This window comes from Natator depressus, chromosome 2 (assembly GCF_965152275.1).
Source record: "Natator depressus isolate rNatDep1 chromosome 2, rNatDep2.hap1, whole genome shotgun sequence".
NCBI classification, from domain to species: Eukaryota; Metazoa; Chordata; order Testudines; family Cheloniidae; genus Natator; species Natator depressus.
In genome coordinates, this window is record NC_134235.1 from 170,455,641 (window position 1) to 170,472,506 (window position 16,866).

The following is a 16,866-nucleotide window of genomic DNA, read 5'->3' on the forward strand; positions in this document are numbered from 1 at the left end:
ACAATGCCACAATCCCTTGATGTACCTGCCTATGTCTTTCTTATATCAGACTTAGATGGATGAATAAGAAAAGAATTCCATTAGTTATTCTGTTCATATTATTCCTTCCTTTGACCACTGATTCAGTGTTATAAACTCATCAGGACACGCATCCCTTCAAACAGGTCATAATTCACTTCCTTGCCCTTCAGGACCATAGACATGGCATATTTTACATCAACTTACCTATGTCTGTCCTAGCCATACAGCTCATTTGCTGGGAACACTGCTTGGAGCAACAGTTTGCTGTTTAAGTGAGGGTGGATGTTGGGAGTGATCGCAGAGAGGAAGAAGCTGATGTCAGATGGAAAGGACTAGATACAATATGTGATTCCAATCCAGCTCCCACTGATTCACATGCTCAATCCCTGATCTGGGGTACTATGCAAGGCAAAACTTCTATTAACTGCAATGAGAGTAAGATCAAGGCCCTGTCATTTTCTACTTTGCTAAGAAATCATTCAAAACGGCAGCATACTCAGTAAACAGGAGTTGTAAAGAGAGGGCAGAATAAGGGACTGAACAAAGTTTCTTCCTTTATCAAAGAAGTCTGCATTGTGACGATAATATAATAAGCAATTTATTAATATGGACATTTTAATACTAGCTGACTTGTATAATTATGCAGTCTGTAATGATAGCATAAGCAAAATTTATATTGAAGTCAGGTGCTTTGACAACACATTACAATCTCATTGCTATAATATAAATATACATGACATTTGTCCAAGAAAAGAAGTTACGTAGCATACTAATGTAGATACCAAACATAACAAAATATTGAAGTAAAGCAAACTGCTTATGCTCTACATAGGAAGCTACTGGACTACTTAGTAGCAAAGATTTTATAAAGGGTGTTCGTCATCATTCCAACAGAGAGTCCTGAGATCCTCTCAGTCAAACTCCCAATGACTTCATTGAAAGTTTTGCTCAAGTAAGGACTGGCGAAAGACTTCAGGATTTGTCCCAATGTTAAAGGATGTGGAGTAGCACAGGCATATGAATAACACTTCTTTTTACTCACTCTTTTTTCCTGAATCTCTTTAGTGGATAGCAGTGTCAATGCCAAGTCCTCTGGCAGCTTTAAAGAGATTTCAGAAGAAGGGTAAGTAGTAAGCATATGGAAGCTACAATCATGTATTGCCTTTGATAGTGATTCTGTTCATGTGTTACAGTCCAATAATTAGCAATCTTTAAATTGGACATTGACCAAGTTTTAATCCTCACATTTGGCATTTCATGTATTCACCTTAAGTGATATCCAAAATACACCCGGATTGTTGCTACATATTGGACAAAAGTGGGGTTTGTTTTCATCACACCCAAAGGAGGAGCTATGCTGGCAGAGAATAAATAGATAGCTGACAGTTAGAACTAGGAGAATCTATGGTATCAAAAAAATTTCCATTCTGAAACAGAATGAAAACAAACAAAAAATAGAATTTTCCTACAAAATGAAAATTCTGAAAAAACTTCACTTTGAATCAATGTTTTGTTTTAATAAAATCAAAACATTTTGTTCTGATTTTTTTTAACTTTGAAAAAGTATTTTAATATAAAAAAAAGAATTTTGTTTTGAAAAGTCACTGTGAAATGAAAAATTAAACGAATCTGTTCTGCGTCATTGAGTTTTATTCTAAACAAAATTTTGTTTAAATCAGCATGTTTTTTTAAGACAATATTTTGATTTCAACAGAATCATAATTTTTATCAAACCATTTTGGAAAAGAAATTCATACCAGCTCTAGCTGTGTCACTTGTGGTGTAGGATTTTGGGGCAAACCAAATCTCAATGCCACACCCATGCATTAGACTTTAAATGGGTGCCCATCTGAAGTCTGGGAATAATCCACTGCTGCAAATACCAGAATTAAAAAAAAAAAAATTGACTGAATACTCATGGAAGGTGCTTTATTGACACACTGCTGACTGAAGCCTTCTGTTTATCCACAGAATAGGACAGCATAGATAGTGACAGTACAAACTTGGAAATTAAAAACCTCTTGATTTGGACACAGTCACACGTTCTGTAAAGAAATATTGACTAAGGGATTTATGGTAACTAAGGCTTAATTCCAGTGCCCATCTGTGTACCTGCCCAGCTCTTCCTACATTCTGTTATATGCTCTAATAAATTTGTTAGTCTCTAAGGTGCCACAAGTACTCCTTTCAGAGTAGCAGCCGTGTTAGTCTGTATTCGCAAAACGAAAAGGAGTACTAGTGGCAAGGAGTACTAGTGGCACCTTAGTACTCCTTTTCTTTTTACAAGTACTCCTGTTCTTTTTGCGGATACAGACTAACACGGCTGCTACTCTAAACCTAAACTAATATTTGTGTCTATGTAGATATATATAATATATGTGATCTATATATAATTAGTGAGTATGCTCTGGAGGCAGCATGATCTGAGGGTTTGTGCACAGAATTTAGGATTAGGACCTCCTGAGATCTAACCCCAGTTCTGTCATTGACACTCTGCCCTGCCAAATTACTTCTCTAACAAGTGGAGATTATATTTACTAACCTGCTTCACAGGGGAGTTGTGAAGATTAACTAGTTTATGTTTGTGCATTGTTTTGAACATGTCAAGTGCCATAGAAGTGTTACAAATCATTTCCTCAATTCTTGCATTAAAACTTCAATAGGGAGGTGCAGAATACGTCACACAAATTACAGTCTCTACAAACTCCAGCGCAATGCAGATGAAATCTGAAAAAATCAAAGATTAAATTTTCTAATCAACACTCTTCCATTCTTTTCTCTCTCATGATAAACTTTCTTGTCCAACTCACAGAAAAGAGCCACACTAAGATAAATGAGTAGTTACTTGCAAGTTCTCACTGTGGGGTAAATCCTGTCACCATCCTTGCAAGAAGGCAATGGAGGGCAAGGCACACCCACGCTTTGTTGGAGTGGAGGACCAAGCTGCAGGGACTCCATGCGACAAGATTCCACAACCCCCCTGCCCACCAGAGAATGGAGTTCTGAAGTTGCATTTTGTTCTGCAACACAGTCTGCATGGGGGAGTGAGGTTAACTCCACCTCTGCTGCTGATGGGGATTGAGGGAATGATGGGAATGTGGCCATGTCAGTTATTTAGTGCAGGGGAGGGATAGCTCCCTAGTTTGAGCATTGGCCTGCTAAATCCAAGGTTGTGAGTTCAATCCTTGAGGGTGCCATTTAGGGATCTGGGGCAGAAATTGGGGATTGGTCCTCCTTTGAGCAGGGGGTTGGACTAGATGACCTCCTGAGGTCCCTTCCAACCCTGATATTCTATGATTTCTCCCCATGCCCTGTAGTAGGGGAGAACCGCCCAACTGCCGAGGCAACATGAGCAGTGGGAAGTTAGAATTCTGTTCCTCAGTCCTGTAGTGTCCTTACCCAGAGCAAAACCAGTTTAAATGGGCTTTGCTCCATGTAACAGATTTGGCCATATGTGTATGGCTCACACCTAGAATTGTGGGTACATGCTTTAATGGGAATAAATGAATAATACAGATGAAAACTGATACATTCAGTATGATCTCACTAAGAAATGTTAATTTAAAAGATGTTGGTCAAAGAATTGATCTTTGTTCCATGACCTTTGATCGCGCAGTGACATGCAGCAGCTACAATAAATGTTTTGCAATATTACATTCCCTGGACCAGATCATCAGCTGGGGAAAACTGACATAACTACATTGGCCTCAGTAGAGCTACACCAGCTTACACCAGCGCAGGATGTGGGCCCCTGTGTTTGAAGCAGATATATTATGTAAACTGTAACAATTTCAGCAATTGTTTGGTCATGTGAACAGGAGATATCTGCAGACCTGCCAGGTTTGGTAGTGTCCCAGTTGTGCTGCAGCATAGGTTCTTCAGGTCTTGGCATGTCTTTATGTATCTTACTTCCCTGACTCGTAGAGCTCAAGTGTCATGAACATAATACATTTGAACTCAGTGAGACAGGGCAGAAAAAAAGTGATAGCAGCTTGCTACACAACTCTCATAGTGTAGTGCTGAAGGAGCCTTTCCCACATGGAAAAGGAGTTGAACATTTGCAGTAGGAGAAAGGATAACTTAAGGGAGAATTTTCTGAGGCTACATCTACACTGCACACCACTGCAGGTGGCATATAGAGTATATGTATCTACATGCTACAATGAAAAGCAAGCTGCATACATACACTCTGTGGTGTGTAGCTATACATGTCAATGAAAGGCTGCAGCAGAGGGGAGGCAGCTGTGGTGGGGGAAGGCTCTGGCAATGATGAACTTCTGAAGCCTTCCTTCACTGTCTCCTCCGTGCCTTTTCCTTGTTGCTAGAGCCTTTCATATGATGGGAAAGATTCCAACAGTGGGGATGTAGCGGGTCCCTGCACTGCTAAAAATAGCACTATAGGTGGGGGAGACATTGCTTGAGCATGTAGAGAAGAGAGCTGTGTCAGGTACGTACCCACAGGGTTCAGGCATGTCTATACTCTACTCACCTAAGCAGTGCCTCACTGTCTCCACTGCTATTCATACACATGCTAAGGGTGTGTGTAGTGTATATACTCTACATGCCACCATAGAGAGCGTAGACATGCCTTTAGACTTCCATTGGCCTTCAGTTTCGGTCAGGAGGAAGTTCATTCATGATCAGTCAGTTTCATACACATTCACATAGAAAAGATGACTGACCACAGATAAAGTAGATGTGAAATGCTCCAGCTCAGAATTGCAGATGGTTTCACAACCAGAATGTAAAACACTTTAAACACGTAGGACTTCTGTGTGCTCTTTTATTGAGTTCATGTTTTGGAGATGGTTTCTCTTTCTTTCGTTTAGTTTGATTTTCAGTCATCACTTTTTTTATTTCCTTCTTGTTCTTTATTTTTAAAAAGCCAATAACCCTTAATTATTTTTTGTAAATGGTATCTTTATATTGTCTGAATATATATATTTACCTGCAGAATTGATTTGGGGTTTATTTGTTTTTTGGTGAACCCTGTTAACATCTGGTCCTATTGCCATATATAACCAAGTTAGCACTCAGAAGGCTAACAGCATGCATTAAATAAATTATTCTTGCACTGTCTTTAAGGAGGTAGCTACATTAGACTTTAAATTATATTTTTTCTTATGCCTCCTGTGACAAGCTTCTCTCCCAGTGGCTTTAATCCAGCATCCATCCCTACAGTGCAGTTTGCAACCTTTAATATGTGCTGAGGTTTTCCCATAGTGCTGCAAAGATTATTTATATTGGCCTTGTGTGATTAAAAAATCCTATTTGTCTCAGCTAATGAAAGCTAGCAGATCCACACAGAATGCATCTGATAATGTAACAAGATTTCCAGATGCACATATTCAGTATATAATGCTAGCCATATAAAAACATCATTTACTCTGTGTGTGTGTATGTGTGTAATGGTTTGTACAAGGAAAAACACAGTAATACAAAACAAAGATTGATTGATTGATTGATTGATTTTGCTTAATTCAGTATTCCTTAGTCAAGCAACACTTCTAATGATTTCTGTTGATTTTTGGGTTGTATAAAGCTTGGAAGATCCAGGCGAAAACAGGAACAGAAGAATACAGTATAGCAAAAAAAACATTAGTCCCATATAGGGTTAGTGCCAATGGGACTGAGTTACTGGGGGAAGAAAGGATGCATAGAAATAATGTAGCATGTCTTCATTGTTTTCTCTCTCACACAAACTCCTTAAAGTGTTTGGGGGTAAAATGCACACAATGGGAACAGGTTTCAATCCCATAGAAGCCAGTAGCAAAACTCCAAGATCTAGTGCTATGTCATAACCTTTTTAATCATTAACTTTGCAAGGTAATTATTGATTAACTGACTTTTCCCTATGAGGTCCTTTATAAAGCTCTGTTGGCATTTTTTAAGTTCATCTGCAAATCTCTCCTTTTAAAGCAAAGGAGCGACCGACTGGTTTTAGCCTCCCACCTCAATCACCCACAATTGCTCCTTATCAGCCTTTTGTTTTCTGATAGAGTTGCTCAGTTACTGATTTCCATTTTAGCCTCCTCAAGAACGTAGGAGAGGAGATTTGCCAGCCATCCTCCGCTCTCTCACCCAGAGAGGAGGGCTGATCCTGAGTTTACTTACAGGGGTGTAAAGCAGGAGAGTCCAACAAAGTCAACGGAGTTAGAGTTAGGCCACATCTCGTGTAACCGCTGAAAAAAGAGAGGGAGTGAACGTGCAAGCGAGCAGGGCTACAGTCCTCTCCTGGCTTCCCTTCTAAGCGTTTCCCAGTCGTGCCTAGCTTACTCTGCCTCCTATTGATGAACCAGGGAGACTTGAGGCAGAGGTTTATTCCTGCCCTCCCCAGGTAGGGGGACCGGTGGCGGGCAGGGCTGCAAAGCTGCCGCCAGAGCTAAGGTGCGATCTTCTCTTTAGCAAATGCTAATGCAGGCGGAGAGATGCCCTGGCTGGGCAGGGGTGGGACTGCTGGAGCCAGGGCCTATTGGCTGGGGCAGGGAATGTCCCCAGCCTCCTCCCCACCCCACACCCCCCCGGGGCAGGTGAGCGCCCCGGCCGGCCCCTCACCTGGAGCCCAGCAGGGCGAGGCGCCACCAAGGCCGCCTCCTCCCCCTGCTCATCCCCGCCCCCATGCCCGCCCTCTCCTGGGCGGGCGGATTCCCCAGAGGGAGCCCCTGTGCGCGGCTCGCTCGCTGCGTGCGGGGAAGGTTGTGCTGCGAGCGGAGGAGCCGGGAGTAGGGGGAGATAGCGGAGCTGCCTCCTGCCTGAGCCGGCAGCTCCCTCAGCCCCGGGCGCGCCGCCACCGCCGGAGGAGGAGACCCGGGACCCGCCGCCCCCTCCCAGCCAGACCCCGGGCGCTTCCTCCGCCACGCACGTGGGCTGGGAGCCGCCGGGGAGCCCGGAGCCCCTTGGCCCCAGCGGCGCCGCCTCCGCCCGGTGCCCGGGCAGCAGCTCGGCATGGTCGGCAGAGCCGCGGGGTGCGGCCCCGGGGAGAGGAGCTGAGCGCCGCCGGAGGGACGAGGAAAGAGCCGCGCCGAGCCCCGGGGATTATTTCCCAGCCCGGGATGGGGGACTGGAGCCGCCGGCCCCGGGCAGCAGCCAGCGGGCGTCTGCGGGCTGGGAGAGCCGCTGTCCTGGTGCTGCTCCTGGCCCGCTTCTGCCTCAGCGCCGCGGTGGAGGAGAAGAAAGGTACCGATCGCGCCCCGTGGCGGGGAGGGGAAGGAGCCCCGCTGCCCCCGGGACTGGGGCGGGGAAGCTTTAAACTTTCCCCCCGGCTCCCCAGCTGGAGTTCCGGGCGCCGGCCGCCGCTCCCCCAGCGCCGCGGTGTCAAGGCCGGGGCTGGGGCGGGGGGGCAATGTCCCAACTCCTTGGCCGCGCCAGTGACAGCTTCGCGGCGTGCCACTTCCTGAGTCTGGGGCTTGCTTTCTCTGGGGGGGAGGAAAGCCAAGCCTCGGCACGTCCTTTCCCCATCACCCAGGAATCACACCGCGCCGCGATCTCCTAGGCTGGCTGAAGACGAAACGTCCCGGATTTTATCGGCACCTCTGTTAGCTCCCACTCTCCCCTTTACTAACTGGGGGGGGGACGTTCTGCCCTGGGTTGGTTCCGCCCGGGGGGCTGCCGGGGTGTGACCCAGCAGCACGTCCGTCCCTCCCCCCCCTTCCCCGCGATGAGTTTGCTAGGCAGCCGGGTCGAGATCCCACATCTTGTCAGTGTGCTTGGAAGTGTTTTAGTGCCTTTCGGAAGCATCGGTGGGGTAATAACCCACGAGGGGAGAGGCAGTGACAGGCTGCTGTGTCGGTTTCACAAGAGTTTAGGTTGCCCTACTAAGGGGTTACTACCCAAGGCTTATTCTCGTCTTCCTGTAACTCATTACAGCATTGGGGTGGAGGTGGGGGGAGAGCAACGAATGATTCACGTGCATGCCTGAGCCAAATAACTCGTGTTCCGCGCAAGCCGAAGTTTTGTAACAACTGCAGCGATGTTGGTCTCTTGGCTTGTCACTCTCACCTGCGCCTGATCTTTTCCTGAGCATTGTTTATCTGTCCGGCAGAAATACACCAAGGAAAAAGCTCATTATGTGTCCATTCCCCCCACTCTTCTTAAAAACGGGAGGCACTTCTACGTGTGGTGCCCAGTCTAAACAAATTGGCAAGCTTTATGAATGAACTGCATGTCTCTTACCGTCTGCTGCGCTTGCTGTTTCTCTTCCTATCCCCTGCACTGAACTGCGCATATTGAGAATTGTGTAGACTAGTTTGTTGCAAGGTTTTTAATACGTTAAGGAACCGGTTTCAGCGTTGGGAGAAAAACAGCTTCTGGCTGGTCAAACAGTTTTTTTCTTTTCTTTTTCTTTTCTTTTTTCTTCCTTTTGTAAGTTTCAAGACCAGGCAGCCAACTTCAGTTCCAGGCAAAATCGTCTTTATCTTGGAAATCCTCCAACAACAACACAATGCAGATTTTTGTTAAAAAAAAAAAAATCGCTTGAGAAAAGAAAGACCTGATAGTTTTAGAAAGTCTGTTAGAAGAGCTGAGCATAAGTGAGTTTGCATTTCGTGACTCTGGACAATAAAACCATCTTTGAAAAGGAGAAACACGCCTTTTAGAAAAGCTAATTGCACAATCTTGAAATCAAGAGACACTCTGGTTCCAAGGAGCAAGTTCGTACCTGTTGTTGATGTAACAAGGGCAGGGTTTTGGGGGGAGTTGACTCCCTTTGCTGTGATTGTGTAGCTCAGATAAAATTGTTTTGAAACACAGACTGAGTTTTAAAGTTCCTGCAGAATGTTTAGGTGCAAGGGTAATACTAAAGGTTATAGTATTAAGATGTAGCAATTATTATTGTTTTACTGGTATTACTGTCGTGTGTAGGAGCCCTAGGTATGGACCAGGACCCCAATCTATTAAATAGTCAGCAGTAAAGAAGTGATAACCAATATGTTTTTTTCCACAGCATAATTGTTTGGCAGTAGCTTTTCACACCAGGAGAGTTAGACCTGTTGGCAAAGATAGAATGCAGTATGCCATCTTCAAAATACCAGTTTCCTGATTGTTCACTGTAATGTATGATCACTATAGGTGAGCAGCAGAAGAGTGCTTTTTGGTGGCATGTTACTGCTTCCATTGACTTAACTAGTAAAATTACCATTGAAGTGAATGATACAGGATGAATCCTCATTTGAGAATCATAAAATAGCAGTTCTAAATTTTAACATTTCTTTCAAAGTACTAGGTGGATGATAGATTAGACCATCTTCATGAGTCCAGAACCTGCCTCATGGTTCAAGTACATGGGATCATCCTTTTGATACCACATATCCTGGGCCCTGACTCGGGGTGCTGGAACTAGGGATGCTGGGGGTGCAGGAGCACCCCCTGGCTTGAAGTAGTAATAACAACCAAATACACGGTTTCTGCTTTCAGATTCCCCACTATAAAAATTGATACAGCACCCCTCCCCTGACTGTAAATCCAAACATATTGTAATGAAGCTGTGCAGCAATACAAACCGATGAAGTGCTACAGTAAACTAAAATGATGCATCTAAGACATTTTAAATTGTATGTACTTTTGAGCATTCACTTTTTAAAAATTTCAACTGACTGTCACTTCTTTACCAAACAAAAAACTGATTCTTCTTCTTTTTTTGTTTAAAAAAAAAAAAAGATCAGATGCTCGTACAGTGCTTGTTAGAGTGCCAAAAATGTACAACTTTTAAGTTTTGGTTTTGGTTAAGGAGATGACTTTAAGGTCAATATTTTATAAAATTATATCTTTCTCCAAACTTTGAGAATTAAAAACAAATTTCAATACAGCTTAGAGACAACTGCATTTATTGTTAATGTTGTTGGTGTTTTAATAATAAAAAAGGAATCAGGAACATTCCAAAACCAAGCAAAACAGAATGATTGAAAATGTAAACACACTGACTGAGATCAGAATCTGGCTCACACAAGTTGGTGTAAACCCAGATGAACACAACAGTTAAGCGAACATGCATTTTCATCAATCCAGTCTCAGTAATAGTTTTAATAGTAGTAATTGGCACTACTATTACTGGAAGTTTTTGACTAGTGCACTTCAGCAATAGCTAACTGAAGCGTAACAGGCAAACCAGTGGCAGCAACTACAATTCAGATAACCTGCTTTCCACTGTACTCTGTATCGGTTTAGTTTTGATTGTCAGGGGTCAACCATTCATGTGAGCACAGTGTTATATACTGGGAATGTGCAAGGCAAAATATTGGGCAACTCATTAACTCCAGAGGTTCTCTTCACTTTCCCATAGTGTCTGGTGTTTTGGATCTCTAATTTTCTTAAGGGTTTTTCATTTATTCATTTTCATATGAAATAAAAAACACATGTCCAATACACTGCAATATTTGTACATCACTAAATGTATATTAGTATGCATGTTTATGGTGTCTTTTAGATTATTCTGTAGACTGCACAGAACAAAATGTTTTACTCTTGTTCAAATACTGCTTTATACTGCTAAACCAATGGCAAAAGTTTCTTTTACAACTTTTTGGGTCATATATTGTCATCTGTCTTCCAAATACCAATGGGAATTGCATGCATGGGTCAAGGACATTACATGGTCCCAGATTTGTATCAGAGCCATATATTACACTACATTCTAGCACAGAATTCCCATTGACTTACAATGGGAGTTTTGCATAAGAAAAGAAGGTGGAATATGCACTTTTAACATCTATGGGTTTGTCTACACAAACATACTTTTTGTAACAAATTAACTGTATTGGTTTCTAAACCAATTTTTTTCTAAACCAATTTCTCACCCTCCCCCCCACCCCCCACACATATACAAACTCGAGTGAGTTTGTATGTGTGTGTGTGTGGGGGGGGGAAGGGTGAGAAAACCTGCATTTGTGCTGGAAATGGCCCTACTTGATGATCACTTTAGATAAGCTGTTACCAGCAGGAGAGTGGGGTGGGAGGAAGTTTTGTTTCATGGTCTCTGTGTGTATATAATGTCTTCTGCAGTTTCCACGATATGCTGTGCATCCGATGAAGTGAGCTGTAGCTCACGAAAGCTCATGCTCAAATAAACTGGTTAGTCTCTAAGGTGCCACAAGTACTCCTTTTCTTTTTTCTTTTTACGAATACAGACTAACACGGCTGTTACTCTGAAACCTGTCATTACCTTCAAGGGAATTTCTCGTATGTAAGGAGGGAAACATATAGCAGTAAAGGTGCAGCCAAATGTATATCATATATGGCCCTTGGTTTTCATCCTCAATCTATGCTTCTGGCAAAAATGGTCAGATTAAAATCCTTATGTGAGCAAAATTACTCTCAAACAAGATTGGGCCTTAAATTAAGACTATCTGTAGAAAATATATAGAAATGAATAAAGTATATGCATACCTGAGAGTAAAAAATGCTAATATATTATTTATTGCAACAACAGTATATTAAGTGCTTTACATACAAGTAAGAAAAAAGGTACCTGCCCTGGAGACTAAATCCATTGTAATCCATCTGTTAATTTACGGAGACAAACTCCTTCATGGAGTGTCAGACAATCTCATGATGTTTCTGAGGGCTGGCTCTTGCATTTGGGTATCTGCGTTTGCTGTAATCTTTGTGACAGATCAGTTTTCGGCCGCAGTATAAGTGACTGGTCCAACCAGTTTGTTCATAATGCTACAGTTCTTCCATGTTCCCTTTTAGATCAGACCTTACTTTGTTATGTAACTCTTCAAGAACAAGCATAGTGAACGTACATGCCTGCCTTAACTCACTTTCATCAGATTGCTTGTATCTTGATGAAATGGTTTGGGATAGAAGTTGCTGATATTCCCAGTGGTGCTTGGGTTATTCCAAGTCTTGGTGATTCATCTGTGCATCAGAGGTACAATCACCTTGTATTTATGAATATTGTATTTAAGAAATGTACTAAGTTCACAAATATGCAAAATTAATAATCAGTATGTCATCTTGTTTGCCTTTATATCATACACATAATGAATATTCCTGTTTTATAATTACAGGAATTTGCCTCAAATTGCATTTTAGAAAGCGAGTTTCTACCCTGTAGAAATGGCCTTCTAGCCAGAACAATCAAAATTTAGTCTCAGCTTCTTTTTGAGTTTCAGCCTGCCAAGACTCTGGGAACGTTGGCATAATGTGAAAGCTATTAAAAAAGATGGCAAAGATCTTATTTGCCCCCATGCTGGAAAGAGGGTGCCAGCTTTTTGTTTTGCAGATTTGCAATACGGTAGTCATGTTAGATCTGTAGTTGCCTCTTGATACTTACATCGTAGCTATTGCCATGAATAAGATTTTGCTACAATTATTCCTGCCCTTCTCACCTCAAAATTAGACCACAGTAATGTTTTCTATTTCAGGTTACTTCTAAAGACCATTTGGAAGCTAAAGGTCGCATGGAATCCAGTGTGTCTACCTCCTAAGTAGTGCTTCACACATAGCGGTTGTACTGGTGATGCGTGAGCTGCTATAGCTGGCAGCCAGAAAGTCTGCTTCTCTTCCCAGGCTGTTGTGCCATAGTTGCAATTAGCATAATCTGTGGTCAGTGATGTGATATTACGCGAGGGGGCCCTTAACTCCAGAACTTGCTTGTCATGTAAGAATGGTTAAACACAGTCTAGACATCTTGATGATGAGGGCGGTATAAAAGCCTTGATAGATACAAATCATTGAAAGTCATCCCCTCTTAAGCAATGCTGTCATTCATCCTTATCACCTTTTAATGATTCAGTGAAATGCATAAAGAGGTTAAGGGCTGGTGATAGAGTTTTATCAGGTTTATGTTGGTCCAGACACAAAACATTCAGTTGAGTTTCACTTTGCACTTTATGGCCATGAGGTCATGGTACACGTTGTGGGAGTCTGTTATTTGATACCTCATTTGGACTCTGACATGTTGAGTTGACAATCTTTGTTAGACTTATTAGAACACATGATCTCACTCTTTAACTCATATCATTTTTATTTTGTTTGTTTTTCACATGCACCTCACTTCAAGGAAGGACAATAGTGCTATTTGGCTATTGTGTGCAGTATGAAGTCCGATACTGTTTCTGCCTATATTAAACGGTTTACAGTATCAGAGAACTGTTTTTAGCAATTCTTGGCTTTCGACTATTTCAAAATAGACTATAATACTTCTTTATTTAGGGCCTAATCTCATTCTGCAAGTATCAGTACAACTGTGCCGCTGCAGTGTGTCTGATGAAGACACTTTAGGTGGATAAAAAAAACACCGTCACAAGCGGAATAAGCTATGTCAGTGGGAGAAGCTGTGCACACAAACACTTTTGTCGGTGTAATTTATGTTGCTCGGGGTGTGTGTGGAATATTTACACCCTGAGTGACTATATTTTGTTGACATAGGTTTTGTCTACACTACAGCCTAAGGGTATTTGAGGAACAAAATATTGATAGTAGAGTACAGTGCTCAACTTGTGTAAATTGAACTGGTGTGTGTGTGTTTAAAGCAGGGGTTTAGTACTACATGTGTCTTGCCTGCTGACAGCTCCATATCTGACAGATGCAGGGCTCCTCCACCTATTAAGCTGGTATTTTAACTAGCCTCCTCTAGTGAGCTGTAGCTCACGAAAGCTTATGCTCAAATACATTTGTTAGTCTGTAAGGTGCCACAAGTACTCCTTTTCTTTTTGCGGATACAGAGTAACACGGCTGCTACTCTGAACTCCTCTGGAGTGTTACTATGTATGTCTACGCATATGAAAATGAGTATCTGTGTGTTCATATGTATATACCAATATATAAGATAAGTGCAAATGCATAAAAAATCTGAAGTGCTTGTTTCTCCATTTTAATTACCAAAAAAATAGAATACTTGGTATTTAGGCAGCTTTTATATTTAAGTGACATCTTCTCAGTATAATGCAAACATTTAAGTAATTAATTGCTGTGGAAAGTGCTAATGGCTTGCACATTAGCGATCACTGATGTATAAGCACCCGTTAACTGCATCCCAAGAGTCAATAAGGGTATGTTAAAGCTCTCTAAGGGTATAGAAAGGTGGGTTAAAGCACTCACCTTTGTCTGATAGTTTAGGCTTTGCAGTTCCTTTGTGTTGCAGAGCAGCTACACAAGGAGGGTAGACACCAGACTTCTTTCAGGCCATGTGGTCTCTTGAGCCGCTTTAGGCCAGGTCTACCCTAGGAGCACTCAGCTGCTATAGCTATACTGGTCTACTATATTGGCAAAGTGCTCCTAGTGTGGACACAGTTTATATTAGCAAAACTGCACTTTTGCCGATATGGTGTATTCCCGTCCCCTCCCCTTACCTCTAAGCAAAAGAAGCTGTACTGGACAAAGCACAGTTTTGCCGGTACAGCTGTCTCTCCACTGGAAGCTTTGGCCCGCACAGTTATATCAGTCACAAATCACACCCCTGACCGACATAGCTTTGCCTAGCCTTGGTCTACACTACAGCGTTAGGTCAACATAAGGCAGCTTATGTCAACCTAACTCTGTAAGCGTCTACACCTGTGGTTCTCAACCCGTGACCCACTTGCGGCCCAATCAGCACACAGCTGCATCCCATATGAAATCCTCAAGGCCATACAGGTAGTATATATATATTGTGTGGATTTGGCCCACATAATGCATAGGGAGCTGCATATGCAGCCCACAATGGTAAGTAGGTTGAGAACCACTGGTTTACACTAAAATGTAGCTCCCACTGATATATTTCGCTGTCTACACTGACTTAACTCTACCTCCGCGCGAGCTTAGGTTGATGTAATTAGTTTGACGCAGTGTCTACACACAGTAGACACTGTGTTGTTTATGTCAACTGTTGCTGCCTTTCAGAAGCCATCCCACAATGCCCCACGCTGATAGTTAAATCGGTGCAAATATTCCTGGTGAGGATGCACAACGTCAACACAAGGAACATAGTGTGGACATGCAAAAGCGATTTAATTACCGCGGTGGCTGTACATCAACATACTTTAGGTTGACTTAATTTTGTAGTATAGACATGCCCCTAGAGACGTTTTAGGTGTCAATGTTGGGCGCTGGGGAAGGAACAAGAGACTATGAAGCTGTGATGCTCTGGGGAGGGGAAGAGAAGGGCACAAATCAGCTGCTCAGTGGCCAGGGCAATGGTGATTTACTTGAGGTTACTACAAGAAGAGAATTACTGGTGTTATGTTCAGTGAAACACTAATTACAAAGTCCATTCAAGTAAACATATTACAGGAAGATAATACTTGATTCCACATCAGTTTATGCTCCAAATGGGTAACTGACCTGTGAGGCCCTGGCAATCTGCTACTGGTTGGCAAAGGGGCAATGTAACCTTCACAATTCCTCTCTTAGGTAGCTAAGTATTACTTTGCCTACTGGAAGATTTGGAATCTGAGGCAGAGAGAGGTTAAGGAGTTACCTGATGCGACATAGCGGGACAGCTGAGATTTAGGATTTTGGCCTCCAGAACCATGGTCTAACTACTAATCAACACTGCCTGTCATTTTAATGTAACCCACCTCCCACTTCTCCAGTTATGCTTATTGTCAAGCTTTGAAATAATATACATTTCGTTCAGCACTGTATTTTCACTGGTGTACACATGTAAAGGCGGTTTTAGCATTTGCTGGGCTTGCAAGGACTGTGTGCTTCTATGTGTTTGTACAGCTTCTATCACAAGGCATTCCCATTGCCTGACTGGATCCTTTGAGCACTGCTGCGGTATAACTAATAATCAACCTCATAAGGAGAGCTCTCATGGAATATGCCAAGTTTGATACTTCACAACCAAAAGACATTAAATCCTATTATATGCAAAAATTCTGTCTCCATATCCCCATTGCAACTGCTGATAGGGGATTATGATAACACACTTTAAGAGCCAATAAGAGAGTCCCCTGTGGATACTTAAATAATAGAGAATTGTAATTGTAGAGCCAAATTCTGGGCTGGTGTAAGCAGCTGCCTACTCACATCAGGTTTGAATTTACTCCTAAATCACTCTTCCACTATAAATGCAATATAGTTTTAATGGTAGTTCTGACTTCCGGGATTTGGTGCTTTAAACAAAATATTACTCTAGTATTTGTATTACCATAGCAACTAGATATGTCAATTTCTGGGTTTCGATATGCATGCACACTGCTGATTAGATTCAATTGTGTGCACATTTCAGAGTAGAATTTGCCCCGAATGCAGAATAGTTAATATTTCTTTCCAAGTTCTATGCACTTATTTCCATTTATTGCTGCTGATGGTTCTATGTTTAAATCCAGTCTAAATGATCCTTTGGTCTTGAAAATGCTACATTTTTTTGATTGCACACATAGTTTTAACAAGTTGTAAGTCTCTGTTTTTTAAACTGCATGTTTGAGAGTAGAAGTGTATCTTTTAAATGAATTTGTTTAGCATTTGGGTTTCCTGAGACTGATCCACTATGTGGAGGTATGTAAAACTGAAAGGGAATGAGGCAAGGCTGGGGGAAGAAGCTTGTTTTAGCAGTTGGGTCGGTTATTTCAACAATGCCTTCAGCAAAGAAGTAAGGAGTTTACTTACACAAATCAGTGGCTACTTTCCATGATTCAGATTGGAATACATATTTCAAACCATTTGGATGAGTAAATGGCTGCTAGTAAAGGAGACAACCTCCACAAAATAACATGGCATGTCACACATCTCACATTATTTACTGTGTTCTTTAGAATAGATGTGGTTAGGTGGGTTGCTGCTGGAATACTGTCACGTATTGAATCAAAGCCACTTAGCAAAGCCACTTACATTATATCCTAAGTCTATGGTTGTATTTTTACTTTTCAGTAAACAAAATTTTGACTGGGAAAATGCTTTCCTGCTCCTACCTACATTTTT

At 42.2% G+C, this 16,866-nt stretch overlaps 1 protein-coding gene across 1 annotated transcript in view; it reads left to right on the plus strand.

Annotated features, from left to right (window-relative positions):
- The first annotated feature begins 6,953 nt into the window (after positions 1 to 6,953).
- EGFR (epidermal growth factor receptor) overlaps positions 6,954 to 16,866 on the plus strand; it is a 219,974-nt gene continuing 210,061 nt past the window's right edge. Inside the window, exon 1 of the mRNA XM_074945280.1 lies at positions 6,954 to 7,197. Within this exon, the coding sequence (XP_074801381.1) occupies positions 7,074 to 7,197 (124 nt within the window). The 5' untranslated portion in view covers positions 6,954 to 7,073. The remainder of the gene's footprint in view (positions 7,198 to 16,866) is intronic.